General features: G+C 53.7%; 9 protein-coding genes across 9 annotated transcripts; 6 read left to right on the top strand and 3 right to left on the bottom strand.

The window, feature by feature from the left end:
- Positions 1 to 1,886: 1,886 nt before the first annotated feature.
- On the top strand, positions 1,887 to 2,207 carry PUNSTDRAFT_75250 (uncharacterized protein; the record flags this gene model as incomplete). Its single annotated transcript, XM_007387638.1, has 1 exon — positions 1,887 to 2,207. A coding segment is annotated over one exon (321 nt), but the record flags the coding sequence as incomplete, so codon positions are not given.
- Positions 2,196 to 4,855, top strand: PUNSTDRAFT_74979 (uncharacterized protein; the record flags this gene model as incomplete). Its single annotated transcript, XM_007387637.1, has 4 exons — positions 2,196 to 2,892; positions 3,202 to 4,086; positions 4,137 to 4,673; positions 4,725 to 4,855. The coding sequence occupies 4 exons, from the start codon at positions 2,196 to 2,198 to the stop codon at positions 4,853 to 4,855; spliced, it is 2,250 nt and encodes a 749-aa protein (XP_007387699.1).
- Positions 4,856 to 5,846: 991 nt separating this feature from the next.
- PUNSTDRAFT_107590 (cutinase-domain-containing protein) lies at positions 5,847 to 6,899 on the bottom strand (the record flags this gene model as incomplete). Its single annotated transcript, XM_007387636.1, has 3 exons — positions 6,524 to 6,899; positions 6,290 to 6,469; positions 5,847 to 6,233 (listed from the first exon to the last, which is right to left on the bottom strand). The coding sequence occupies exons 1-3, from the start codon at positions 6,872 to 6,874 to the stop codon at positions 5,847 to 5,849; spliced, it is 918 nt and encodes a 305-aa protein (XP_007387698.1). The 5' UTR covers positions 6,875 to 6,899.
- Positions 6,900 to 7,693: 794 nt separating this feature from the next.
- On the bottom strand, positions 7,694 to 9,934 carry PUNSTDRAFT_146126 (uncharacterized protein; the record flags this gene model as incomplete). Its single annotated transcript, XM_007387635.1, has 12 exons — positions 7,694 to 7,957; positions 8,014 to 8,074; positions 8,124 to 8,202; positions 8,255 to 8,289; positions 8,344 to 8,499; positions 8,556 to 8,774; positions 8,832 to 8,937; positions 8,994 to 9,280; positions 9,341 to 9,440; positions 9,503 to 9,620; positions 9,665 to 9,742; positions 9,815 to 9,934. The coding sequence occupies 12 exons, from the start codon at positions 9,932 to 9,934 to the stop codon at positions 7,694 to 7,696; spliced, it is 1,623 nt and encodes a 540-aa protein (XP_007387697.1).
- A 713-nt stretch (positions 9,935 to 10,647) lies between these two features.
- On the top strand, positions 10,648 to 11,760 carry PUNSTDRAFT_122542 (chlorocatechol-degradation protein; the record flags this gene model as incomplete). The annotated part of the gene is made up of 6 exons (XM_007387634.1): positions 10,648 to 10,728; positions 10,793 to 10,938; positions 10,997 to 11,225; positions 11,289 to 11,377; positions 11,446 to 11,622; positions 11,686 to 11,760. The coding sequence occupies exons 1-6, from the start codon at positions 10,701 to 10,703 to the stop codon at positions 11,758 to 11,760; spliced, it is 744 nt and encodes a 247-aa protein (XP_007387696.1). The 5' UTR covers positions 10,648 to 10,700.
- Positions 11,761 to 11,815: 55 nt separating this feature from the next.
- Positions 11,816 to 13,405, bottom strand: PUNSTDRAFT_122541 (RNA-binding domain-containing protein). Its single transcript, XM_007387633.1, has 5 exons — positions 13,290 to 13,405; positions 13,170 to 13,229; positions 12,800 to 12,856; positions 12,707 to 12,746; positions 11,816 to 12,613 (listed from the first exon to the last, which is right to left on the bottom strand). The coding sequence occupies exons 1-5, from the start codon at positions 13,364 to 13,366 to the stop codon at positions 12,155 to 12,157; spliced, it is 693 nt and encodes a 230-aa protein (XP_007387695.1). The 5' UTR covers positions 13,367 to 13,405; the 3' UTR covers positions 11,816 to 12,154.
- A 342-nt stretch (positions 13,406 to 13,747) lies between these two features.
- Positions 13,748 to 15,766, top strand: PUNSTDRAFT_122540 (uncharacterized protein). Its single transcript, XM_007387632.1, has 7 exons — positions 13,748 to 13,798; positions 13,849 to 13,891; positions 13,942 to 14,208; positions 14,264 to 14,317; positions 14,366 to 15,302; positions 15,368 to 15,600; positions 15,658 to 15,766. Exons 1-6 carry the CDS (start codon positions 13,769 to 13,771, stop codon positions 15,561 to 15,563), a joined length of 1,527 nt encoding a protein of 508 aa, XP_007387694.1. The 5' UTR covers positions 13,748 to 13,768; the 3' UTR covers positions 15,564 to 15,600; positions 15,658 to 15,766.
- Positions 15,767 to 16,003: 237 nt separating this feature from the next.
- PUNSTDRAFT_107582 (Aldo/keto reductase) lies at positions 16,004 to 18,097 on the top strand. The gene is made up of 15 exons (XM_007387631.1): positions 16,004 to 16,168; positions 16,225 to 16,265; positions 16,332 to 16,383; positions 16,435 to 16,468; positions 16,527 to 16,593; positions 16,648 to 16,691; positions 16,742 to 16,781; positions 16,832 to 16,877; positions 16,939 to 16,991; positions 17,056 to 17,110; positions 17,163 to 17,253; positions 17,308 to 17,380; positions 17,438 to 17,582; positions 17,652 to 17,845; positions 17,906 to 18,097. Exons 1-15 carry the CDS (start codon positions 16,087 to 16,089, stop codon positions 17,948 to 17,950), a joined length of 1,062 nt encoding a protein of 353 aa, XP_007387693.1. The 5' UTR covers positions 16,004 to 16,086; the 3' UTR covers positions 17,951 to 18,097.
- A 953-nt stretch (positions 18,098 to 19,050) lies between these two features.
- PUNSTDRAFT_137972 (uncharacterized protein) lies at positions 19,051 to 22,433 on the top strand (the record flags this gene model as incomplete). The annotated part of the gene is made up of 5 exons (XM_007387630.1): positions 19,051 to 20,979; positions 21,031 to 21,444; positions 21,502 to 22,056; positions 22,117 to 22,157; positions 22,235 to 22,433. 5 exons carry the CDS (start codon positions 19,051 to 19,053, stop codon positions 22,431 to 22,433), a joined length of 3,138 nt encoding a protein of 1,045 aa, XP_007387692.1.
- Between the last annotated feature and the right edge of the window lie 2,639 nt (positions 22,434 to 25,072).

Here is a 25,072-nt window from a genome sequence, read left to right as displayed (position 1 = left end):
CCCGGCCTTCTGCATTCAAACGCCCAGAATAGGTTCTCAGCATCCCTTTGGGGATGGACTCCGCGATTTCATGTATACCTGATCGCGTGAGATTGGCTATCAGCTCTCTCTGAACTACCGTGCGGAATCTGCTCTTGCAAACGTTGATAATATTCGATCCCGGAAATGGAGAAGCCATCGACGTGTTCAAGGTAATGGCACGCAACTTCCTTGAATCTTCGTCTGTGCATAAGTTCACGGACAGCTTCGTGATACATAGCATCATAATTATAGATCGCCCGGGATAGGTATATCAATAATGCACGCGCTATCGTGAGTATCTGGCACCTAATCGTGGAGACTGTTCTGCCGCATCGTGAATTGCGGCTTCACGGTGGGCTGGGTATGCCTGAGATTGACCGCCCTCGCAATGGAATGCCGTAATTCTCCCTGAAGTGTACATGGGCCTGATTGTACGAGTACTTTCATTTGATCATCGACCAGGTAGCTCATGGAGTCTCTACAGCCACGACGCCCCAGGTCTGTGATGACTCGATACGCGCAAAAACGACCGCTTGACAGGACATCTGACACATGCGGATGGCGTGCTGTGCAGCGCGGAACTCTGGCAATTATCAGTACTACCTCTCCACAACCTGACCGCACACATCAGATTCCGCACGGTGTACATGTACTCACCAACGGCTTCTCTGATTGCGGCGACAGGAATAGCCGTACTTCGAGAGCTCGAGCTTAGCCCAGGACAGCGGTTACATGTCCATTTGCGACGTCGAATGCACTTAGGTGCACTGCACCATAGCCTCATCCAAGAATAAACCAGCCCTTGACCCTTTGAATGGATTGTGGAACCCTCGCCGAGAGTATCTACGTTGCTTGCCGAGTTGGTGCTTCCGTAAGTTCTCTCTCTTATATGGTTCTCCTTTCTCGATTGCATGCGCCCTTGCTAAATATTGGTCGTGTAGTTTCTATACGGAAGGCTTCATCATCAAGTGAATGAGGGCACTGCACTTCCGATGCGCTTTCCATCAACCACTGCGTTGCTGCTGCGGACGACCCGAAATACGTTACGGCGCTGGCATAGGAGGTCTCCGTTTCCCTTCCGCAATTGGCCCGCCACGTAGGGGTGCTTTACTTGCCCGGGTATAAAGACGTGCAGTGACAGGTCCTAGTGTAGATCTTCTCCCTACTACTCAACGACGGACCGCATGATATGAGTTCGCAGAACCGTACGCCTACCTGCTTCGTGTATCCTACCTCGCTCATATCTGAGCCAGCAGTGGGTACTTCATCAAAACAAATGATTCACTTACCAGATTGGGCTCTGCCTAATTTTCAGTGTATCTGCGACTGTACACCAGGTATCATCACCGATGCCTCCTTGCGTCACAAACTGACAATATTTATACCACCCGCGACTGTCAGATAACGTCCCAAACGGTCATTTCCACGACGCTGTCGCACTTCGCCAACAATTCTTGCAGAAGACTGACCTTGAGGCGGTTCAAAGATGCATAACAATGATCGAGGCTATCTTGGAGGATTACTCCAGTCAACATCCTCGTCCTGCTGCGGAACTAAGCTCAGACGGAACGCCCGCAACGTCGGATCTTCTCCCTGCGCGCCACCACGTTCTAATCGAGCTGGCACGCGCTTTCATAGATCGATTTCATTACTCCCAGAATCAGGATGACTTAACCCGCGCTTGGACAGAAGCGCAAAAGGCTCATGCGCTCTGTCGAGCGGACAGCATGGTGTGCCCCACCGTTTTTGTCTTCTATGCACACATCCTTGAACTCCATGCTTCCACTACTTCGAACCCTGAAGAGCTGGATATGGCCGAATCGTTATGTCGGGAGTCTATTCCTCTATGTGGCACAGGGCATCCGATGCAAGCAACAGCTCCACACATTCTTGGATGGATCCTGTTCCGACGCTTTGGTGACACCGGGGCTATGAGCTTCCTCGATGAAGCCATGCAGCTACAACGCCGCGCGTTGACTGAGATGCACCCCTCGCAAATACACGAAAGACATCAGCATCTTCGATGCTTAGGCTTCTATGTGCTTCGTCGATTTGAGTTTCTCGGCCATTACAGCGATCTTGAAGAAGCAATATCCGTTTTCGAAGAGTCCATGCGGCTTTGTCCCCCAACACACACCGCCCACGGTAAACCAATTCAGGGCATGCTCTTGGCGATGCAACGCAAATGTTTTCTTACGTGCACGACGGAGGATTTGGATAAGGCGATCGACCTTGGATTGCATGCCATCGAAATTGAGCGCTCCAACTGTCGCCGCCCTCGGTTCTCGACTTTGACCGTGGTAGCAAACCTCTTGGATCTTCGTCACCAATATACGCTCTCGGACGGCCGAGACATCGAGAAGTCTGTCACAATACGTCACGAAGTGCTGGAGATCTGTCCTGTGGGTTTTAGGGATCGATGGGAGCTTCTGGGTAATCTTGCAATGACTCTGCATCTTCGTTTTTCTTGGGGTGGTGAACTAGATGATCTCGAGAAAGCCGTTCGTCTTAGTCGACAGGCTGTGGATGAAGCACCTACAGATCATCCACGAGGGTTCGCTCCTGCCATCTTGCTCGCGGAAATATTGTCTCTCCGCTTTAACGAAGTTGGGGATCTTGCCGATCTCAATGAGGCGGTGCATTGGAGCACCCGCGCAATGGCAATTGTCTCTCCTTCGGTAGCCGATTACAGCACCGTTGTTCTAGGCACAGTATCCCATCTTTGCAGCCGTTTCACTCAGCTCTTCGCATCTGAAGACATAGAAATGGCGATAATCCTTTCTGAAAGGTTACTCGCCTCCATACCGGCTGATCACGCGGATCATGTGGCAGCGGTCTATTCGCTCGCAAAATCACTTCTACTCCGAGGTCGTTATCTGAATTGTCTTTCTGACGTAAACAATGCGATTGAACAGCTGGGGCCTGCTCTATACGGACCACGAAGGGCCAATGGCCAGGAAGGCCCTCGAACAATAGCAAGTTCCTACCTAACGAGATTCCGGTTAACTCACGATCCCAACGATGCCCTGCGATCCTTGGACATTCTCATGAAGCAGCTGTCTGAAACGAAGTCGGGACGGCGTGGGCGCTTCGACTGTCTTATCGATGCAGCGAAGATATACACCGAGAACGGCACTCCATACCGCAGCCTGTCTGCCGCGCTTCGTTACTTAGCTGAAGCGATGCAGAATAATACTCGGGATGTGCGCTCTAAATTTCTTGGAATAGCACGCGTCCTTGGAATAATCCAGACAAGCTACGGGGATATTCTTGCCGCCGAGAAGTCCGTATCTACCACGCTACTGGACATGTATGTACAGGCTGTTGGCCTTCTCCCCCGTATCGCGTTCTTTGGCCTCCAGCTACAAGCGCGACTCCAGTCCCTGATTTCGGGTCAGCATATAGCGCTAGCCGGAGCGTCTCACGCACTCAATATGTCGTTTCCGCAAGTGGCGATCGAAATTCTCGAACAAGGCCGGGCTGTCTTCTGGACGCATGCCCTACGCTTGAGGTCTCCATTCGACGCCGTTCCCATCGAGTTTCGTCATAGGTTATCATCACTTGCACGACAACTGGATCAGGTTAGCGATAGCACATCTTATTCCACCCCAGATCCACGCATTGTGGAAGCTGCAGCCATGCGGAGAAGGCAGCAGAGCGAAGAGTTCAACCGCCTGCTGGACGAGGTTCGTGCAGTGACGGGATTCCAGAGGTTCCTGCTTCCCGACCAGTTTTCGACGCTTGCGAAGGCAGCAGAAAGGGGCCCTGTCATTGTGCTTGTATCGAGCACCCTAGCCTGCCATGCCATCGTCATTAGATCCTGCGGTGACCCCGTCACAATTTCCCTTTCTTCCGTCACCGACGCCTGGCTTCTGGAATCAGGGTCATTATGGCGTTCAGTTGTGACGAAGGCGAGATCTACCCTGCGAAATCGTCTCAAGTTAGCGAAGTCTGCTGGACGTATCACGGAACGGCATGCTAAGGCAGAGGAGATCCTGCAACGCTTATGGGTGGACGTGGTTACTCCTGTTCTCGAGGAACTGAGAGTCGAGGTTAGGTTCATCTGTACATGATACTATATCAAGACTCACTACCGCACCTACAGCGTGCCGCAGGCCGGAAGCGTCCCCGGATATGGTGGTGTCCGACGGGACACTTTGTCCATCTCCCTATCCATGCTGCGGGAGTAGGAAGAGATTGGTGCTCGGATTTCGTCGTATCTTCCTACGTGCCGACTCTCGGCTCTTTGATTTCAGCCAGAGAATCGTATGTCCCAATCGAGAAGCGGAATGTTCGAGCCTTGGTCGCCGCGGTGTCCCACTCATCTATGACGCAGTGGGAAGACCTTCTGGCCACTGAAGAGGAGATGTGCGCCGTGCGCGAGGCATTACCGGATGGGGCAACCATCGCACTCCCGCCATCGGATGATGCCTTGATAGGGGTCGAGGGAGGTATCAGTGCCGACACATTCTTGCACTTACTACCACAGGCCACGATATTGCATCTTGCCTGTCATGGCCAACAAAATCCTGAAAATCCGCTCATGAGCGGATTCGTTATGCGCGATAATTTGCTTACGATCGAAACATTGATGCCGGTGGCACTTCCGAGAGCGTTCATGGCGTTTTTGAGTGCATGTGAAACTGCGAAGGGTGACCAGGTGAGCGACATTTTTCGATCTCTAGGACATGAATTTTATGTAGGAACAACCTTTCAGAATCACCCGGACCAGACAGTTCACCTCGCCGCAACCATGCTTTTTGCAGGCTTCAAAAGTGTGATCGCGACGCTGTGGTACGTTGCCGAATTAACAATTTGGAAGGTTTATTCCTAACAGACTCACCATTCGTATCCAGGTCAATGGAAGACGTCGATGGACCGGAGATCGCCAAATCAGTGTATCAGGAGATATTCGGGCACGACGACGAATTCATCGACCCGTGCGACATTGCATACGCACTTGACGCTGCGGTGCGACACTTGCGTGAAACTCATCCAGACCCGTGCCGATGGGCGCCTTACATTCATCTCGGTATTTGATTTCCGCGCGAGGGACTTGAAGGGGGTCTTCATTAGGCTGTGTACGCTAGATGTATGTTTGCGTGCTTCCTGGTGTGTATCAGTAAACATTGAGGCGACTCCGGGTATTGGTCATTGGCGCACCATCGCGGTCGATTAGCACACAATGTTGATCTTGGATATCATCGCTATGCGCAACGAGTTATAGCCAGGCGTCGATGGTTGGGGTCCGAATGGCTGAAGTGTAAGAGCATTGAAAATTCTCGACTGAAGTAACAGCTTATGCTCGCCCCTGTCTCCACGTTCGGAAAAAAACGCGAGAAGCGAGAGGCAGGCGGCACGGTGTGGTCGTTCGTGGGACTTCGGTAACTGAAAGTTCGTTCTAGAGCACCATCCATCAGACTACGCAGAGAAGCCGAGTACTCGTAAGGTGTTCAAGACGATGTATACAATGTTTTATTTTGCCAAAATGCAAGCCAGGCGTAGTGGGCGACAACGAAGATGATACCTGAGGCCAAGCTCTCGTCGTTCTCAGTCGGTCCGGTGCCGGGTAGTGCTCGGAGAATAGTTGCATGCTAGAGCGCTCCAGAGAGATGATGAGGTCACCGAACGCAAACATCATTGGCAAGTATGCTGCCCAAGCAGTCGGATACTACATGAAGCCTAACTGCGGCAGCCCCACGCTGGGACACGGCTCGTGCCCTACGGCCTGTTCAACAAGACGAAGTCGGTCATGGATGGAGGTGGTAATTTCTATAGGCACTGGCAGTAGTCTGGAGAAGGGGTCAGCAGTGGCATTTATTGCATCATATGGCAAAATGCGAAGAAAACTTACAAGCATTGGCGCACTGACACGTGTACGGCGATGCGCAGGTCGTGGGGCCCGTGAAGCCCTGTCCGCCGCATTGCGCCCAGTGAGCCGCGCTTCCACCCGCCGGAGGTGTCGACCCCGAACCGGGAGCTGTGGAGGTCGGGGAGGTGGTGGTCCCAGAGGATCCACCGCTGCCGCTACCCGCGATGGCAGTGTTGAGCTTGTTCTTGACGAACGTGAGCGCGACGGCGCCATACTCGTTCGCGTATCCTTGGTGCGTTGCCGCATTGTTGCCGTTGCAGCAGTACGGGTCGGAGGAGTCGCAGTAGGACTGGATGTTGCTGGCGTACGGGCATTGGAATCCCGCCGGTCGCGGCGCGAACTGGTAAGGTTGAGTGTAAGTGTTTGACTTTCAGAACATAGGACAGGAATGCTTACCCCGGACGCCTGACAAGTACCGACGTTGTAAGAAAGGCCGGGGATGTGCCTGGGGTCGCCCATGAAGATGGCAGCCTTGATCTGAGCTTGCGCAGAGGTGGAAATCGGGATGGCGGTGCTGGTAAGGCCCTCGTTTGTGTCGCCACCACCGCAGTACGCGTCGTCGAAGATTTGTCCACCCTAACTGAGTTCAGTTTTCTCGTTCGGGCGTTTGGTTACGGGAGAAAGGCTCACCTGGGAGTAGCCAACGAGCACGAGGAACGTGCTGGGGCACTTCTGGTTGAAAGAGTTGACCTGGCTGGCAACCGCCTGCACCCCTTGAAGGACCGAGTTGGCGTAGCTGACATCGCCGCAGGAGGCCTGACCACCGCACGCAGGGTAGTTGATGGCTTCAGCAGTGGATCCGGGGTAGGCGCTGAGGATGGAGTCGACGACCTGGCCAGCGGTACCGTAGCCAGGAGGCACCGTCGTCTCGCGAGCACCGAAGACGTGGACCTGAGGACATCCGCTCTGCCGCTCCTCGAGTTGGCCAGCAAAGGCGAGCGTCGCGCCAAGGAGAAGGAGAGAGGCGGATCGAATGGCCATGACTGATCTGTATGTCGGATGCGCCGTTCGACAAAGCACGCCGTTCTTGGATGATTTCGCGTACTGCGTTATATAGTCGAAAGCTCCACCCATGTGGGGGAACACCGGGTGCGTTCCATGAAGTCAGGGCACCTCGAGGAGGTGAGCTCGTTTGGATTTCAATTGAGTGAAAAGTACGTGACCGGGGGACAACCCTCGTCGGCGGCTCGTCGCGATTTCGGGCTTCTAATGAACGGGTCATGGCAGCCTTATAAGCTTCTCTGTGGCACCTATTGAATAGAAAAGATCGGGTCATGAGGTAGATTCCGGAATACGACGCACGCGTTGCAAGACGGACATCAACGGGATCCAGCACGGTTGACTCCTCCGATGCCGAGAAACTTCCGCATCATGGTCGCTAGGTTCTCATATGAAGCCAGCTAGGTGGACCGAGCAGATAGACATCATTCACTTGAATAGTTAATGGTATTTTAGCATCAGTTAACAAGCGCAGAATCGACGGAGATGTCTTGGAGTTTTGGTCGCGGGCTGGACGTCGGGCGAGGAGAGGAGTCATCAACGGCGGCTGCCACGTGGGTATGTATAGAAACGCGCCGCCGCGGTCCGGCTTTATATCCGGTGTCTGCCTTGGCATGCATTCGTGTCTCTTACCATTCAATCGGCGCCCATTTCGCCCCTACGAACATTCCGAAGAGAATATTGCGTCGGGGACTGCACAGCGATGTAGTACAATCGCCAGCCGAAGACGCGACTCGAACCCAGTTGACTCGGAGTCACAAGTCACCTATGTGATTGCATTGCAGATGCCAGAGGAACTCGCTAGAATCCAAAGCTGCCTAGCTTAGGCACCTTGTACGTAGTCCTCAGCTTGTGCAATTTCTCTGACATATTCTCGTTCTGAGCGTTCCGCTTAGTGATCGTGGTGGTCTGCTCGCCGGTAGTCGGGGTTTTGGTAATGTTGGCAGGCGGAAACATAACGTCCTCGATCTCACAGACAGTCCCCGGCTCCGGAAGCGAGCCATTCTGAAAATATGCCGCCATAGCCGCAATAGTACAAGGACTAGTGGCGGAGAATGCGTTATGCTAGAACGGATCTCAGCCTCAAGCGCACAGGCAAAACGACAAGGCGGTCGGCTCACTCCAGGCGAGCTTTGCGTTAGAAGGACGGAATTGACAAATCCTTCGGCCATTAGCTTGGCGCTGGGATACGGTCAGATCGACTCGGAAATGCCGGAAGAAGCAGACTCACCCTTCCAGAGGAGTAACTGGGTCCGCAGTATTGCCCACGAGGAGGATAGGGAAGCTTGTGTTGATACCAACGAAGGGACCTGCAATCGATGGTGAGATGGGAGATTGATCTGCAAGTTAGTCTTTGTGTACCCGTGAATCGCTCCTTTTGCCGCACGGTCCAACCTCTGCTTTCTTGAATCAGCGTCATCGCGATATTGGCAAAGGTGAATGGCACACACGAGCATATCACGTGATTGATGAATACATCCGCACAGCTTGAAGTGGTCGCCAACTGATCGAACCACCCGTCAAGGTCGTTCAAATCGCCCGAGACGGGGTCCCCGTCCGTGCACGATATCGCCATGAGCGTCTCCGTGTCGATCTGCGATCCAGCGCTAGATTCGGAGTCGCATTCGCCCGAGAACGGGTTGTAGAACCATGTGAAGAACACGTTGCGTGCAAGGCCGTAGTCGACGATGCCGTAGTCCAGCGTGCCGTCCGTAGTGTTTGAAGATGCGGTGGGGAGGCGATGGGGCGCCGTTTAAGCGAGTCGAAAAGCGCTTCAACTCGCGCCTTGACGCTTGCAGAATCCGGCGCGAAGAGTGCGCACAGATCCGGTCCTGCCTGGGCGCATGTCTCGTAGAACATTTCCGGGATCTTATCGGTATCTCTGGGGCGCTGCATCAGTTGACGCTCAACATGTTGACCGTACGTGTGAAGGTCTTACCGCAGATTACTCGACCACTGAGCGGAATAGTAATCCGTCGCATTAAATACACCGTCTACAACCATTCGTTCGACTTTGTCAGGAAACATCGCTGCATACGTAAGCCCTATTCTCCCACCAACGTTGAGCGTCTCAAATGTGATCAACAGGAGCACGACACACCTAAGACGCTCCCGTACGAGATGCCATAGTACTGCAGCTTTTCCAATCCATGCGCATGAACAATGCTGAGCATGTCCCGCGCAACGGTGGCCGTCGTCATGTATTGCACAACACCGAGGTCTCGAGCGGCTGCCAAGCTGCCAAGCACGGAGTAGCGAGCATGCGTGCGCGCGATGGCGTCCACGGTCGCATTGAGTGGAGGATCTTGCAGGCGTTCGACGGTAAACGTTTGGCCTTCCGCAGCAATGGGGAACGTGAGCATGGAAGGAGTCGTCCGACTGACGCCTCTGAAAGAGGTGTCAACACGGGTATAGTATCCTACGCATCTACGCCTATGAAGGAAAAACCTAGGATCAAATCCAATAAGATCGAAGTTGTCGCCCACGAGCAGTTTAAACGTCGGTCCGAGACCGACGACTATGTCGACCCCGGAACCACCCGGACCGCCTTCGAAGACCAAGCTTAGTGTCATTCTCGTGATACGAGAAGACAAATTACACCCCACTTACCCGGATTGATCAGAATAGGACCTTTGTAAGTCGGGTCATCCACAGCGACTTTGGCAGGGACCCTGATCATCGCGACGGCAGCCATCGGACCGTCAGGATCATTGTAGTCAAGCGGAACCTGAGTATAAAAGGGCAATTGGTCAGTTATCGGAGATCTATCACGAATCCGCGTGTCTGACCTGAAGACGTGCACATTGCAAGTGCAGAGTCTCGTAACAATCGGTCCACGTTAAATTCGTGCTGGGCGTAAACCATTATAGAGATACGTTAGCATCAGCATCTCGACAGAAAGTATGATGAACTTCTGCTCACCGTGGCCCAGATAGCCTCGGAATCAGCCTGTGTGTCGTTGGAGACAGAGGCAAGAGTCACGACTGAGAGCAAGGTGGTGATAATCCAAGGGCAAGCAATGCGCCCCATCTTGCGAGGCATACTGGAGTACTGAGCGAGAGCCTGGTCACTGGTAGTTCTTTAATACTGAAGTGCCAGAACTGCAAGATTTTTAAACCACCACAAAGAGAACTGCGGGCAGCTGCGGGCTCTCACCCCAAGGACAACAGGCCGCGTCGTCGATATAGTGAATGCGGCGCAGCTTGCTGCCTCATCTGCTGAGCTGTGAGTTCCGCGAAAGCTATCATATTCCGGAAGTTGTTTCAGCAAATCCTTAAGCCTGACGCGTTGTGCACGTCCCACGGAAGACTTAGCCACAACACAGCATGAGCGCGAAGAGAGCATAGACCAGTGCAAATCATGATCAGAAGTAGATGATCGTGAGGAGTTGTCGCGCCGCGGGATCTGTATGCAATGATATGAAGTGCCGTTTGAGCCTGCTTGCTGATCATACTTATGTAGGATACTCATCGGTAGAATCGCAGGTCAAAGCAAGTCGGCATGTCCGCGCCACTCCCAAGTTCGTTCCCACGATGAGCATGATGATGTTCTATTTTTGTTTCCTGCTCCCACTACCACATCGTCAGAAACAAAATCGCGAGCTAAAGCCTCTCCCGATGCATCCGCTGTCCTTGCCGAACTCCGTTCCCGATCGGCCATCCAAAACCTCCTGCAAAGGGTGTATAAATTCAACGCCTTGCGCGCAACTTATTCTGCAGCCAACCTCTCGCACCAGAGTCCCAGACGCCGGTCTTCTCGTTCAAGCGAACAGTATCATCCAAGACATCAAGCTCGTTAGCTTAATGATATGAGTCTCACCAACGAATGTTTCCAAAGTATGTGGTCAAATCGTCTACGGCCTTGTCCATGCCGACATTCATCTGATGCTGCGTACGACAGGTGTGCGCCATGAAGGCACCCCCGAAGGCACGATAGAAGAGATCGGAGGCGTACCCTGTTACGTCTCCACCCCGGCAGAGGACTATCCCAAGGACAAAGTTGTCCTCTTCCTCACCGACGTCTTCGGTCTCGCTCAGAACAACAAGGCACGTCCCCGTTTCACTTCCGAGGTCAATTGACTAACATCCCTTTTGATATGTACAGCTGGTTGCCGACGACTTTGCTCGGAACGGCTTCAAGACCATCGTTCCAGACTACCTCGAATCGGACCCGATCCCGCCCTTTGACCAGCATGCGACGCTCGGCTTCAACCGCGAGGCCTGGATGGCGCGCCATGGCCCCGCCCAGCTCCGTCCCATCCTCGACAAGGTCATCGCGGCTCTCAAAGCAGACGGCGTGACGCGCATTGGGACAACCGGCTACTGCTTGGGAGGTAAAGCGCCCTCGATCTCTCCTTGCACACGCGTGAGCAACACTAATACCTCGATCTTCCTAGCGCGATACAGCTTCGACCTCGCCTTCGAGAACATTACCCACGTCACCATCGTCTCGCACCCTTCGCGTCTCGAAATCTCTGACCTTGAGGTAACGCGTGCTCGTTATGCCGTCCTCCTTTATCCTCCCCACTCACAGCCCGATCCTTTTACATACAGAAATACGCCGAGGTATCCAAAGCCCCGCTCCTCATCAACAGCTGCGAGACGGACAACCCGTTCCCGCCCGAGAAACAAGCTGCCGCAGACAAGATCCTGGGAGACAAGTTCGCGCCAGGGTACAAGCGCACGTACGCAGACGGGTGCTCGCATGGCTTCGCCGTGCGCGCAGACGTGGTCCGTATCCAGTAGCTCGCAGCGTCGACGTCTACTTGATTTACTAACCTACCAGCTGCGCAGAGCGACCCCAAGGTCAAGGCGGGCAAAGAAGCTGCGTTCAAAGCGAGCGTTGAGTGGTTCCAAAAGTACCTGTAGGGGCCCCAGCAATCCAAGAACGGCACGTCATACCAAACTGCAAACGACGTACAACTTCCCACAGCCCCATTTTTATTCTGCAGTGTGCGTAGGATATAAGACATCCAGTCGAATGTATACTAGGGCTATGAAGTTCGTGCCATGTTTTGTCCATTACGTTCAGGCGTAAGGGGAGAAGATATGAAAGCTACGACAGGTTTGCACCCCTCGAGCAAGAACATGCAAGGGGCGCAATTACTTTCTTTTGAAGGTGAAGAGTAAAGAGGCGGGAAGAATGAATAAACTCGAAGGGAAAGAATGGCGGTCGTCGGAGTCCGACCTCGCGCCCATTTCTCGCACCGCCCGCTGCCGTTGGCACGCGCGCACGCTCTTTTCACTAGTACTGATCCTTGATTCAACGGTACTCCGGCGGCGGCGTCTGCGCCTTATCCCTATCCTCCTCCCTCTCCACCACCACCTCCTTATCCTTCACCCCGTTCTCGCTCACCGGCGCAGGAGGAGTGCGCGCGCGATCCCTGTCTTTCTCCCTCTCGCGGTCGCGGTCCCTCTCCCTCTCACGATCCGGCGATGGGCTGCGCTTCCTGTCGCGGTCGCGATCCGGGCTGCGGCTGCGCCTCCGTTCGCGGCGGTCGTCCCTGTCCCTGTCTCTGTCCGAGCGGCGGTCGTCACGGTCCCGGTCGCGGTCACGGTCTCGGTCGGAGCGATCGGAGCGCCTGTCATCGCGGTCACGGTCACGATCACGTCTGTCGTCGTCGTCACGGCGGCGGCGGGGTGAGCGAGAGCGCTCCCGACGAGAGCGAGGCGGCGAACGACGATCATAACGCCATACAGAGGAAGGAGGATTCTTTGCCCACTGTAAGATTGGACGTAAGCATCCGGGACCATAACACATAAGGTTGAAGGATACGCGTGGATGAAACAAGCTTGAAGGGAGAGTGGAACATACCTGAATGCTCAAACGGGCACCTTCAAAGGAGCGGCCATGCCTGTTATCATGATCAGTATGGGCGGCGCATACAAAGCGACGCGTGCAACATACAGATCGTAATATGCGTCTTCGGCATCACGCGTGCTGCGGAACTCGACGAAGGCGTAGCTGAAAGGTAGCGAGGTTCGTTGAGCGCTCGTTCACGAAGGGAGGACGACGATATCGAGGCGACGACGAAGGACCGCGGATCGACCAATGTGTTTTTCCCCCTTTTTTTTAGGTCGCAGGAGACGCGCGCGCCAAGCAAAGTTCGCAATCGGGTACGTGTGCGACGTGACTTCTGATCATATCTCGAGCCGCGCCATCGATCCGGTCGGTCGGTCGGTGAAGTGCACAAGGTTCGGGGCCGAGTCGGCTTGCGACAAAGGCGAGGCACGATGCGTGCGCGTTCGACCGAAGGCGAAGGGAAACGGGCACTCACGGGTTGTTGCTGTGCGGGTTGCGGGGTGCAGGAACATCGCAGCGAACGAGAGGGCCATACCTGCGCGAACCAACAGAAGTTAACCACAAGTCGTTGACACAAGTTGTGCTGCTGTCTTACCGCTCAAACTCGTACGCGAGGTCCCGGGCGCGCGTGTTGGGGTGAAAGCCACTGACGAAGAGGATGCGCGGCGGCATAGTTCGTGTCGCTTGTCGTCCGTTGTCGGGATCGTCGTCCTTGTCGTCGGTGAGGGAGAGAAGAAAAGGGGCGTCAAATGTTTCGCAAGTGACGCGGTTGCGTGCTTTGTTTGGTTTCCGTGGCGCCACGGTTCAGCAATGCAGCGAGCTTGCGCGTCGAACATTCCAGTTACATGCAAAGGACATCGTTTCGGTCGCGCGCTGTCGGACACTCCATTCGTAGCATATTATACTGAAGCAATATATGATGACGCCCAAGTGACATTCGAGTAACAACGAAGAGAAGGTATTCATGAAATCCATGCCTAATCGCGCGCGTTTGGTTCAGGCTGGTCCTGGTGGCGTCCGGTCTGCGGCGTGCGCATGCTCGCCTCTCTTCAGGCGGCGACCACGATACATATAATGCCTGCTCCAACGATCGACGACCTAAGGGTAATGCGTTCTGAAACACATCCAGCTCACTCTCGCTAATCCGGATACAGGTCAAGCAATGCTACATCTGCAGTGACGAGGAAACTTACGATCGTGCGTATTCGTTGCATTACGGCGTGCCCAATTCGCTGGATATTTTACAGACCCTCAAACACCTCCACGTGCATGGGTACACCCTTGCAACTGCACTCTGATTGCGCACGAATCATGTCTGCTCGAGTGGATCAAGTCGTCTCAAGGCGATAAAGAACGCTCGAAGAACGCACTTAAATGTCCGCAATGCGGAGCGACCTACGAGATGGAGAGCGACAACCGACTATCTCTTCGAATATTAAACATTGTGAATAAAACCGTCTCGAATATATGCGGGGGAGTTGCGATTGTGACTGTGCTCAGCACTGTCGGTGGATGTATGCGCGTACCTCGTTGAATTTACTGCACGACTCAATAACCTTGCATCTGCAGGCTTCTATGTGATATGTACGGCGTATGGATCTTGGGCTGTTGAGCAATTCCTTGGTATGTTTCTATGCCTTCCCGCCAGGTTGATACTCAATTCTTCCTCAGGCCGGGAGATGTACGACATCCTCCTCACAGATGACCCCTCTAACTGGCCGTGGCACGCCTTCTTGAACCTCCCACTCATCCCCCTCTCTCTTTTAATTTCCCGCACACCTCTCTTCGACGCTCTCCAAGTCCCTGCTACACCGTTCTTCCTCGCTTGGCCAACTTCCAGCCCCGTCGTGGAGACGACTCAACAACGATTCTCCGCCCACTTCTCTGCCTCTCCTTCATCCCCATTACCCATCTCCCCGTCAATGCCATCTTTTCCGGGGAGTCTCTTCCGATATCCACCATCCCCACTCCTCATGCTTATATTCATCCCGGTTATCCGCAAGTTGTACAATCGCTCGCTCAATCGCCTGCGCAACTGGGCCCTCGGTACCAAACCATCAATCCAAAGGCCAGTTCGGCGAGTCGTCTGGGACTTCGGTCAGATGCCCTTACCTCTCCGCATTCGGGTCGTCGCCAACGTAGCGGGAGCCGAAGACGCACCGAATAACAACAATCGACAAGCAAATGCCAACGACGCCGAGCAGCCCAACGCTAATCCTATTCCCAATGCGGACAACAATAACGTCAACGCTGACGAGAACGCGGATCCCAACAATGCTAACGCCCTGGCAGCCGAGCGCGCCGTCGACCTCACCCACCTATCGCTCGGTCGCACTTTGATCGAGACCCTCTCACTACCCTGGATTGCGAACCGCGCCGGCCGCGCGCTTGCCCGCCTCGCGGTATATTTCCCCCTCCTCCGGCGCATCCTCGCGATTAGGCAGCCGCGATGGCACGGAGGCGCGGTTCCTCCGCCGCTCGGCGCTGCGTCATACCCTGCGTTCTGGGCAGGGATGAGCGAGGCTCGCCGCGTATGGACGGCCGTCAAAGTTGGCCTGGGCCTAGTATGGGGCGGATCCGCGGCATGGGCCGAAAGCGATCCCGTCTGGTCAGTCACGCTCTCCTTCTGTTTTCTTGGGCAACTTGGCTGATCTCCTGTTTGAATATTTCTAGGTGGCGGAACGCGATTGGTTTGGGACTGTATATAGCCGCGAAGGACTGCATTGACCTATACCACCTCTGGCTGACGAAGCGCGAACTTGAAACGCGACGGTTAAAGACGCGCCCGTTTGTGGGGATTGACGTCGGGGAGCTGGATCTGGTGTCGAGGGAGGAACGCGAGAACCGCCTAAATTCAGTGCTACTCTAAGCGCATAGGATGGAAGATGGGAGAGGAAGGGAAAACGGTATTTGTCCCCAGTTGCCCTATAGCCATATGCCGTTGACGAGCTGCTTGTCCATAGGTGGATATTCGGTACATCTGAGCTCTTTGTTGCTATCTGTCTTCGCACATCCAGCATTTGCATTTCGTCAGTACAATACGGGTCACCCGGCGCAATTCTAATACATCACTCATCTCTCTCGAATGCACCCCGGCGCTGATGTGCGCTGGCTTCCATGCAGACTGTCAGGATTCCGCATCCCGCGCGTTCTCACACATCCTGATGTGATCAGGTTCCCGAGAATCCCCCGGCTCTCATGGCGCTCGACTCCGAAGACGTCGGTCTGGACTGCGCTTCACAAGCTATCTCGGCGTGCATCATGCCCTCGTCATCTTGATATCAACTCGATCGATCTCACCCCACCACGCTAGTATTGCTCACCAGCGCTTCATCTGACGACCATCGACCAGCATACGATCGAACATCACCAGATCTGACTCATTGAATACCATGCAGTACGATACGAAGGGCATGCCGTTCAGGCGCCTTGGCTCGAGCGGCCTGAGGGTGCCTTTGTTCTCGCTTGGAGGATGTGAGTACTCGCCATCCGTTGTGATAGGCTTCGCATCCCGGCTGACGAGATTATAGGGTTGACGATCGGAACGACAGTGCTAGGCGATCCGGTCAAGGTGGGGACAGCCGCTCATTCCGCGTTTTTCTGTGACGAACTTGCGGGATGACCTGAGATACATTAGGATCTGATGAAGACTGCGTATGAACACGGGATCAACATGTTCGATAATGCGGGTGAGTGCCGGGTTCGTGCAATCGCGCTCCCCCTTTCTGATCCGCGTGCAGAGACCTACGCCGATGGCAAGTCTGAGCTCGAGATGTACGACCGTCATCCTTATAGTTCTATACCGGCGGTGACAATGGCGTACCGCGCACAGGGGACGCGTGATAAAGGAACTTGGCTTCAAGCGGACAGATATCATTGTGACTACCAAGCTCTTCTGGGTGCGTCTCTATGTATGACCCATTTACTCGATGTTGATCCTGTTATGCTTTCAGGGTACGGAGTATGGGCATAATCTCGGAGGCCTGTCGAGGAAACAGTGAGTTTGATAGATGTCTTGAGGTCAATGTTGAGGTCACCGCAAGGTAGCATCGTCGAAGGAACGAGAGCGTCGCTTGAGCGACTCCAGGTAGGTGTCAGTTTATCTTTGGCGAACGCGTCTGATACCTAACATAACAGATGGACTACGTTGATATAATCTTCGCACATCGTTCGGACCCCACAGGTACGCGCACGTCATGCATCTCGACCATTCGTTCCTTCTTCTAATTCCTCTTTCCCCTAAGTCCCTATGGAAGAAGTCGTGCGTGCGTTCAGCTATGTGGTCGATCGCGGATGGGTGCGCTTCTTCTCTGTTTGCGATTGTCTGATGCATCCAGCAATCTGATATTGCGAGAGCGCAGGCGTTTTATTGGGGTACGTCCGAGTGGGCCGCTGATGAGATCGAGGAGGCGCATGGTCTGAGATTCCGCGTATTGCGCGCAGTATGAACTTGACGCTATATCTGCAGGTATCGCGCAAAGACTTGGTCTACACGCGCCCGTTGTGGAGCAGTGCGAACACAACATGCTGCACCGCGAGCGACCTGAGAAGGAGTATGCGTACGTCCTTCCCTAAGGGCTATTCAGTAATACTGTATGACGATATGAAATCAGCGGGCTGTACAAGAAATATGGCATGGGCACGACCGCTTTCTCGTGTCTTGCATTTGGGCTACTCACTGGCAAGGTACGTTCTCTCTCGAGGTTATTATCAACTCGGACCAGATTACAACGATGTCCGCAGTACAACGACGGAATACCTCCGGACTCGCGCCTTGCGAAGCACCAGGATTTCAGCTTTTTGAAAGAACTGGGCGATAGTCTTGGGACAGAGGGTGGTCAGCTCAAGATTGGGAAGATCAAGGAGCTTACTGCGCTTGCTGAGAAAGGTCCGCTCAATGCGTCTTCTTCATTCCTGTGCCGTCAGTTCTGATGTCCTCCCCCTTTCTTTGTCATAGAATTGGGTTGCAAAGTTGGTCACCTCGCCCTAGCGTGGGTGGCAAGAAACCCGAACACGTCAACCGTCATCATCGGCGCATCGAACGTCGAGCAGCTTCTGGATAATCTGAAGGCGCTCGAGGTGATCCCTAAATTGACGCCTGAAGTGTTGGAAAAGATCGAGGGCATCCTGGGTAACAAGCCGGTCCCTAAGGTACGCTTCTACTGCCTCATACACGGAAGTGCGGCGCTCAAGGTGGAGTCTTTCACGCAGCCGACGTATGGGAGGCCGTCGCTGGATGCGTTTGGACGTACTTGAGAGTGAACCCTTGGAAGGTTATGATTGGGGAATCGCCGGTTTCGCCGTACTGCAGGTTTGAGACATATTTTACATGTGCTACAGTGTCTCTCCAGTCTTCGGCTGCATTGAATCCATGCCTGCAGCTTTGCAAAGCGGCACCATGCACTATAACTCTCCGTCACGTCACAACCCGTGTCAGACGCTATTCAGCGGTTTTAGTGTTCTGCTCATGCCTCAGTCTCGACAGTGCTCAACCTGATACCACTATACTGTCGTTACAGACCCATCTCCCGTACGATCACAGGGTGTACTTCTAACAAAGAGTCCCTAACAAAAAGTCTCTTCCGCTGGCCAGCGCATCTAGCCGCCGGGGAACATCATACAGATGCAACGCAAATCGTTCTGTCGTATATTAAGAGTCGTCGGAAGCCTCGTTGGGCTCTGTGCGGTTCAGAATATCGGGCAGAAATCATGCGAGTTGCGAACGCCACCCCTCTGAAAATCTTGCGACCGGCACGGTGAGGTTTCCGTCCCCTTCGGCCAGGTTCGGCCGATATCTTTGCCCGCGATTTCCACCGGCACCGGCCACGCTTTGTGGGTGGTGTACAGCTACATCAAAGCTCAACATCAGAAAGCGCTGCACCTGAGCGTGATGGGTGAAGGCGGTCCAGCAAATCGTGAGTCTATGCGTCCATCTTGATCACCATGCACTCATCCTTGTTCTTACAGCGACGCGATCAGACTGCGCGCCTGCAGCTGACTATCAAGACTCTGGTACTGATCCTCACATTCCTCAGAATATCTGCGAATGTGCAGCCGGTATGCAGCCCACACAGCTACAGATAAAGCTTCCCTACGACGTCGCTGATTCCGCGCTATTCGCAATAGTGTCATTCCAGGAAGCTGCGGGTCCGCTCGCGGAGCTTCTCCAGCTTCACGAACGCTTCTGTCAGCAGAGTGATCTTGAGGCCGCGAACCAAAGTATCGCGATTTGCGAAAGCCTCATATCTGCGAAAGATCCCCCTTTATCTTGTGAATCAGACAGCCTAGCGCCTCCTCCCAAACGCCGTCATATCCTCATACTACTAGCCAACATATACAAAGACCGATAACTATTCATGAACGAACGTTCGGACCTCGACTACGCCGCCACTCACGGCCAAGAAGCGCTCGCACTTTGCCGCGCAGAGGCGATGACCTGTCCCAACGTATGGACCATTCATGCCCATGTCCTCAACCTTCTCGCCCAATACACCGGTGCTTCTGAGGGCCGAAAGCTGGCCGAAACTCTGCTCCGAGAAGCGATCTGGATCTGTCCCGCAGATCATCCTCTCCGAAGCACTGCCCGTTACAATCTCGCAGCGCTGCTCAATCGATACTATGAAGCAACACAGTCGTTGGATTACCTCACCAAAGCCATCGAGACGCAACAGCTAGCACTAGCGGAGCTCCTTCCTTCTCAAAGCCTGCATAAACATCGACATCTGCGATCCATGGGGACGTATATGATGTATCGGTTCGAGGCTTTAGGGGATCCTAGCGATCTGGACGAATACGTTGCCCTTACCGAGGAAGCTCTACAGCTGTGCCCCGAGAGCCATATTGACAGAGGAGGTACGATCAGGGCAAGGCTATGGTCGATGTATCGTAAGTGTATTCATACCGGCGCCCTCCAAGATCTCAACACGGCAATCGATCTTGGCCGCCGGGTTCTCGAGGAGGGCCAGCGCGACAAAGAGCTTCACAGTTCCCTCCTTAGCACTGTCGCAAGCCTTCTGGATCTACGCCATCAGCTTACATTATCAAACGGGCGCGATATCGAAGAATCGGTACAGCTTCATCGCGAGGCTCTCGATTGCTCGTCTTCGGACTACAAATACCGCTGGATGTATACACTCGACCTTGCGAGATGCTTGGCCATACTGTTTGCTTGGAGTGGGCAGATGGGCGATCTAGAAGAAGCGATTCGACTGGGTCGTCAACTTCTGGAAGCCTTACCCATCGACCATCCGCAGAGATCTCTTCCTGCCATGACAATGGCAGACGCGTTGGTGATGCGGTTCGCAGAGGCAGGCGAGTTCAACGACCTCAATGAAGCCATCGGCCTGGATCGTCAGGCCATGGCAGAAATCTCCCCGTCAAATATGAACTATAGCATGTCGGCCCTTGGATTAATCTCTCGGCTATGCATGCGGTACGAAACACTACATGGAATAGAGGACGTTACAGAGGCTGTGTCGCTTTCTCAGGTCATAGTCGATTCTCTTCCGGAGAGCCACATCAACAAATTGGACGCAATACGTCGTCTTGCCTACGCCCTTCTTCTGCGAGGGCAGCGTAACAACACTCTTACGGATATTGAAAAAGTCGTTCAGATATTAGAATCAGGAATAGAAACACTATCTCAAGGGATGCACGGCCCCGAGTGTCTACGAATTCTCGCCTCCGGTTACCTGATTCGCTTCCGTCATTCTCATATGCAGCAAGATGCTACTCGTGCAATGGAATGCATGAACCGATCGCTGGAGATTGCACCACATGGTCGACGCGAGCGATTCCGATCTCTTCTCGATGCGTCGCGACTCTACATTGAACATGGGACCCCTTATTGCAACGTTCCGCTCGCCCTCAAGTACTTTCACGACGCGTTGTCAGACGATCACAGAGACGTTCGATCTCGAATCCAAGGCGCCATAGAGCTGCTGGATAGCATTGAACTGTCCCACAAGGACGTCTTCACTGCGGACGCTCCGACACCTTCGGAGCTCTTGGACGTGTATGCGCAGGTCGTCGGCCTCCTCCCGCGCGTCGCATTTTTTGGCCTCCACCTTCATTCTCGTCTACGATCTCTCAGTTCTGGACAAAATGTAGCCCTCACTGGCGCATCACAAGCACTAAACCTTGGTGACGCGACGAAAGCGGTTGAGATGCTCGAGCAAGGGCGTGCCGTCTTTTGGACGCATACTTTGCGTTTACGCTCACCCTTCGACGAAGTTCCGGGAGAATTCAAGGGTCGACTTGCATTCCTCGCACGTCAGCTCGATCGCGTAAGCGACGCATTGCCTGCCCCGCAAGACCCGCGATCCCTTGAGCTTTAGACAGCACGAAGAAATCAAGAGGTTAAGGAGTTCAATGCGCTATTGAAGGAGATGCCCAAGCTGCATGGGATGGATCGCTTCCTTCTTCCAGACGAGTATTCGACGCTGGCAAGGGCTGCGAATCGGGGTCCCATAGTCATTCTGGTGTCCAGCATGCTGGCTTGCCATGCTGTCATCATCAAGCCGTCGGGACAGGCAATCAACATCCCGCTGAGGCAGCTCACTGAATCCTGGCTGGTTGATTCAGGCACTACATGGCGCTCAGCTGCGACAGAAGCAAGATCAATCTCGAAGGATCGTTTGAAGATTACGAAATCCGGGAAGTACTCTTCGCCTAATCATCGAACGCACGAGATATTGCGTCTACTGTGGGTGGATGTAGTACGTCCGATCCTTGATGCACTGGATCTTAAGGTACAATAAATTATAACCGGTTCCCCTGCGGTACAAACTCACCCTTGTATATGTCAGCGAACCGAGGGCCGCAATCGCCCGCGTCTATGGTGGTGCCCTACTGGACAGTTCGTTCATCTGCCTGTTCATGCTGCCGGTGCCGATGATACCTGGTGCTCCGACTACGTTGTGTCTTCATATACACCAACGCTCGGTGCCCTAATTTCCGCCAGGGCAGCATTTTCTCCCGTTGCAAAGCGGCACATCCGGGCCTTGGTAGCCGCAGTACCTCAGTCGCACATGCCCCAGTGGGCTAGTCTTCCTTCTACGCGTGACGAGGCTGCCATTATTCGCGCTATGCTTCCAGATGGAACGGAAATCCCCCTTCCACCCTCTGAAAACGTGTCTGTAGAGGGTAGCTCCGGGGTCACTGCGAAGACGTTACTGGAGAAATTACCTGATACGACAATCTTGCATCTCGCATGCCATGGTTACCAAGACAGGATGGATCCACTCAGAAGCGGCTTTGCAATGCAAGATGAGATGTTGACAATCGAGAGACTGATGCCCATACCTCTTTCAGGCGCCTTCATGGCCTTTTTGAGCGCGTGCGAAACCGCGAAAGGGGACAAGGTCAGTGCTTGAGTCATTGTTTCAACCTTTGCAGACTGATTCGTGTCTCATGCAACGCAGAACCAACCCGATCAGGCAGTTCATCTCGCCGCGACTTTGTTGTTTGCAGGTTTCAAGAGCGTCATCGCGACACTATGACAAGTCTGCGTCTCACCATTCTGACCCGCACTAGAAGTAGGCTAATCTTGCTTAGGTCGATGGAAGACGTGGATGGGCCCGTGATTGCCAAGTCCGTCTACGAGGAGATTTATCACGAGCAAGCAGGATACCTCAATCCAGATGACATACCCTATGCGCTGGACAGGGCGGTGCAGAATCTCCGCCGGATTCATGCGGATCCCAGTCGATGGGCATCCTATATCCATTTGGGTATCTAAGAATTCCGGAGAACCGATGGTTGAACTGGGATATTTGTATAGCGTTGCAAGAGTTGATTACGATCACATGAATAGCCTCGTCCGTACTATACAGCTGCTCCAACGATGCAACCTCCAAAACCTGTTTCGGAGTATTTCTTTAGACCGTCTATGCCATACGCGTACGCACCGACGTAACCGTTTGGACGCACGAGCACCAGTGCCTGGCTGTGATCATCCCCAACTCCATACTCGCGGAATGCATGCTCTTCCTTGTCCAGCAGCACGAAATCGGCACCTTGCACGATGCGCAATCTTCTCCTCCTCGGTAACAGATTCTGGTATGACAACAGCGGTCTGTACCGTCCCTCCGGGTAAGGAAGCGAGGTTACGGAGGATTTCGACGAGGATGATCGAGTCGACGTTCGGCTTGACAAAAATAAGCGCGGTGACGACGAACAACTTCCTCCTTCCGCCTTCGTATTCGAGCTCGACGTCGTTCTTCTGCGAGGGCACGCGGGCTCTCGTCGTTGCCGCCGTTGGCGCTGGAAATCATCCTGCGCCTGTTGACGTTCGAAGACTTCGTTGCGGGTACATCTTTAGTTTGATCCTCGGTGTGAAAGGCTATAGCCGCAGTACTAGTGCCTCCGAGACGTGTTGGAGCATGCGGACAGGAAATAGGCGTCGGCGAACGCCGAAGGTGCTGCGGTTTCATCACGTACCCGTGGCGCAGTGCTCGGGCTGAAGTCTGCTTTGCGCGTTCATGTTGATCTCAACACAACAAATCAGAAGTCGCCCAGCATCCACCATCTTCGTTGAATCTGGACTCGCGGGTCCGTGCGTCAAGGCTCAACGCTCAGCAGCAACGTCGCCAAAGCGATGTTGAGGTGCCGGTGGACGTCCGACGCCCCCAGTCCTCACATCCAATGTGTGCACCTGAGCGCACGATCAGGCGAAGACCATTCATCAAGCAAGCAGTAGTCCTACTCGGAAACACTGCGTCGCGATCAAGGAGTGTTCGTATTGTGGCACCGCGGTGAACAGCGTCTGGTTGGGTACTCCGGACGCCCGATAAGATTGAATCACCGGGAAAATCAGATCTGGCTAACCTTACCCCTCTCTGCGATCTCGCGGGCGAAAACTCTGCGAACGTTTTTGGAAAACCGACAGCATAGTTGTCTCTGATGGGTCACCCAACATAGACTCATGATCACATTCTCTTGTTGGCCGGCAGTGTGGTGTGGAAGGCGTACGAAATATCTGTTGAGTTCGACGTTTCGGGTTAGCAATGACTCTGATCTGAAGTTCCGGAGAGTTCTCAGTTCCTTCAAGCCGGACAAGACGCGAGTTTAATCAGTGCGTCGGCTTCATGAAACATGGGACATCGACGCGCCAGTGTATCTGCAGAGCTGCATCGCACCACACCGTCAGGCATGCTATGATGATTAGAGCTATTTCTACGAGCGCGAGGCTGTGCTCGCCTCGCCTCGCACCAGCAAAGCACATATAAGGGAGCAGCAGTCCGTTGATACAGTAAGCAAACAGACCAACATGCAAGACAAAGCCGAAGGGGATATGACAACCGGTATGTTCATTCACGTTTCTCTGCCGTGGTACTCGACTGGCAATCATAACAACTTATTCCCTTGACCATACGCAGAACTGATTACAGTGGGTCCAATCGGTCATGGTCAAGATGGTCGCAAAAAATCTGCGAATGCGCAAGTAAATCCGTTTTGCTGTGCTGCTTTGAATATTATCCAACCGCACCTTGCAGCAGCTACGTCATCTGAGGGGAACGAACGCTATGACACAGCACTCCAACTCCACCAGAGATTCTGCCAGAACAGCGATCTCGACGCTGCAAAGCAGTGCATCGAGCACTATGAGGCCCTCCTATTGGAGTCACAGGGAACCACTTCCTTCAGCGTGACAAGCCCGAATCCGGAACTGGACGTTTCGCTCGACCCCCGCCCAAAGCTATATCACATACTCATTCGGCTGGCTGATCTATACGTGGATCGCTATAGGCACAATTACGAGCAACGCGATCTGGAGCTTGCGGTACGATATGGGCAAGAAGCCCTGTCTATGTGCCGCACAGCTGGGATACGTTGCCTTACAGTACTGGGGCTCTTCGCCAGGATCTTAGATATCAACGCAAACGACGTTTCCCGGAAAGAAGATAGGATCGTTGCAGAGTCGCTCTGCAGAGAAGCCATCTCACTCTGCGCAACGGGAACCTACTTGGCAGCAACTATTCGCCTTAATCTGGCATGGACTCTATGTGGGTTATCTAGCGAGAAGGTATCTCACACCTTGCTCGACGAAACAGTCAACATCCAGCGGCAGGCCTTGGCTGAGCTGCCTCCATCTCATTGTTACGATCAACATCGACACCTGCGATTCCTAGGGGTGTATCTATGCTACCGATACCAAATTTTCGGAAGACCAGAAGATTTGGATGAATGCCTTGATGTTTCCGCGCAGGCCGTGCACTTATGTCCAGAGATGCACATTGATCGGTGCAAGACAGTATATGGGATGCTCTGGTCGCTATATCTGAAGACTGTGCGCTCTGGCGCTATCGATGAGCTCAACAAAGCGATTGGACTTGGACTGAACACTCTCAAAGAAGTTTCTGGTGATGGACTGGGGCG

The sequence above is a fragment of the Punctularia strigosozonata genome, assembly GCF_000264995.1.
Source record: "Punctularia strigosozonata HHB-11173 SS5 unplaced genomic scaffold PUNSTscaffold_14, whole genome shotgun sequence".
NCBI classification, from domain to species: Eukaryota; Fungi; Basidiomycota; class Agaricomycetes; order Corticiales; family Punctulariaceae; genus Punctularia; species Punctularia strigosozonata.
This window is presented reverse-complemented; position numbering and strand designations above follow the sequence as displayed.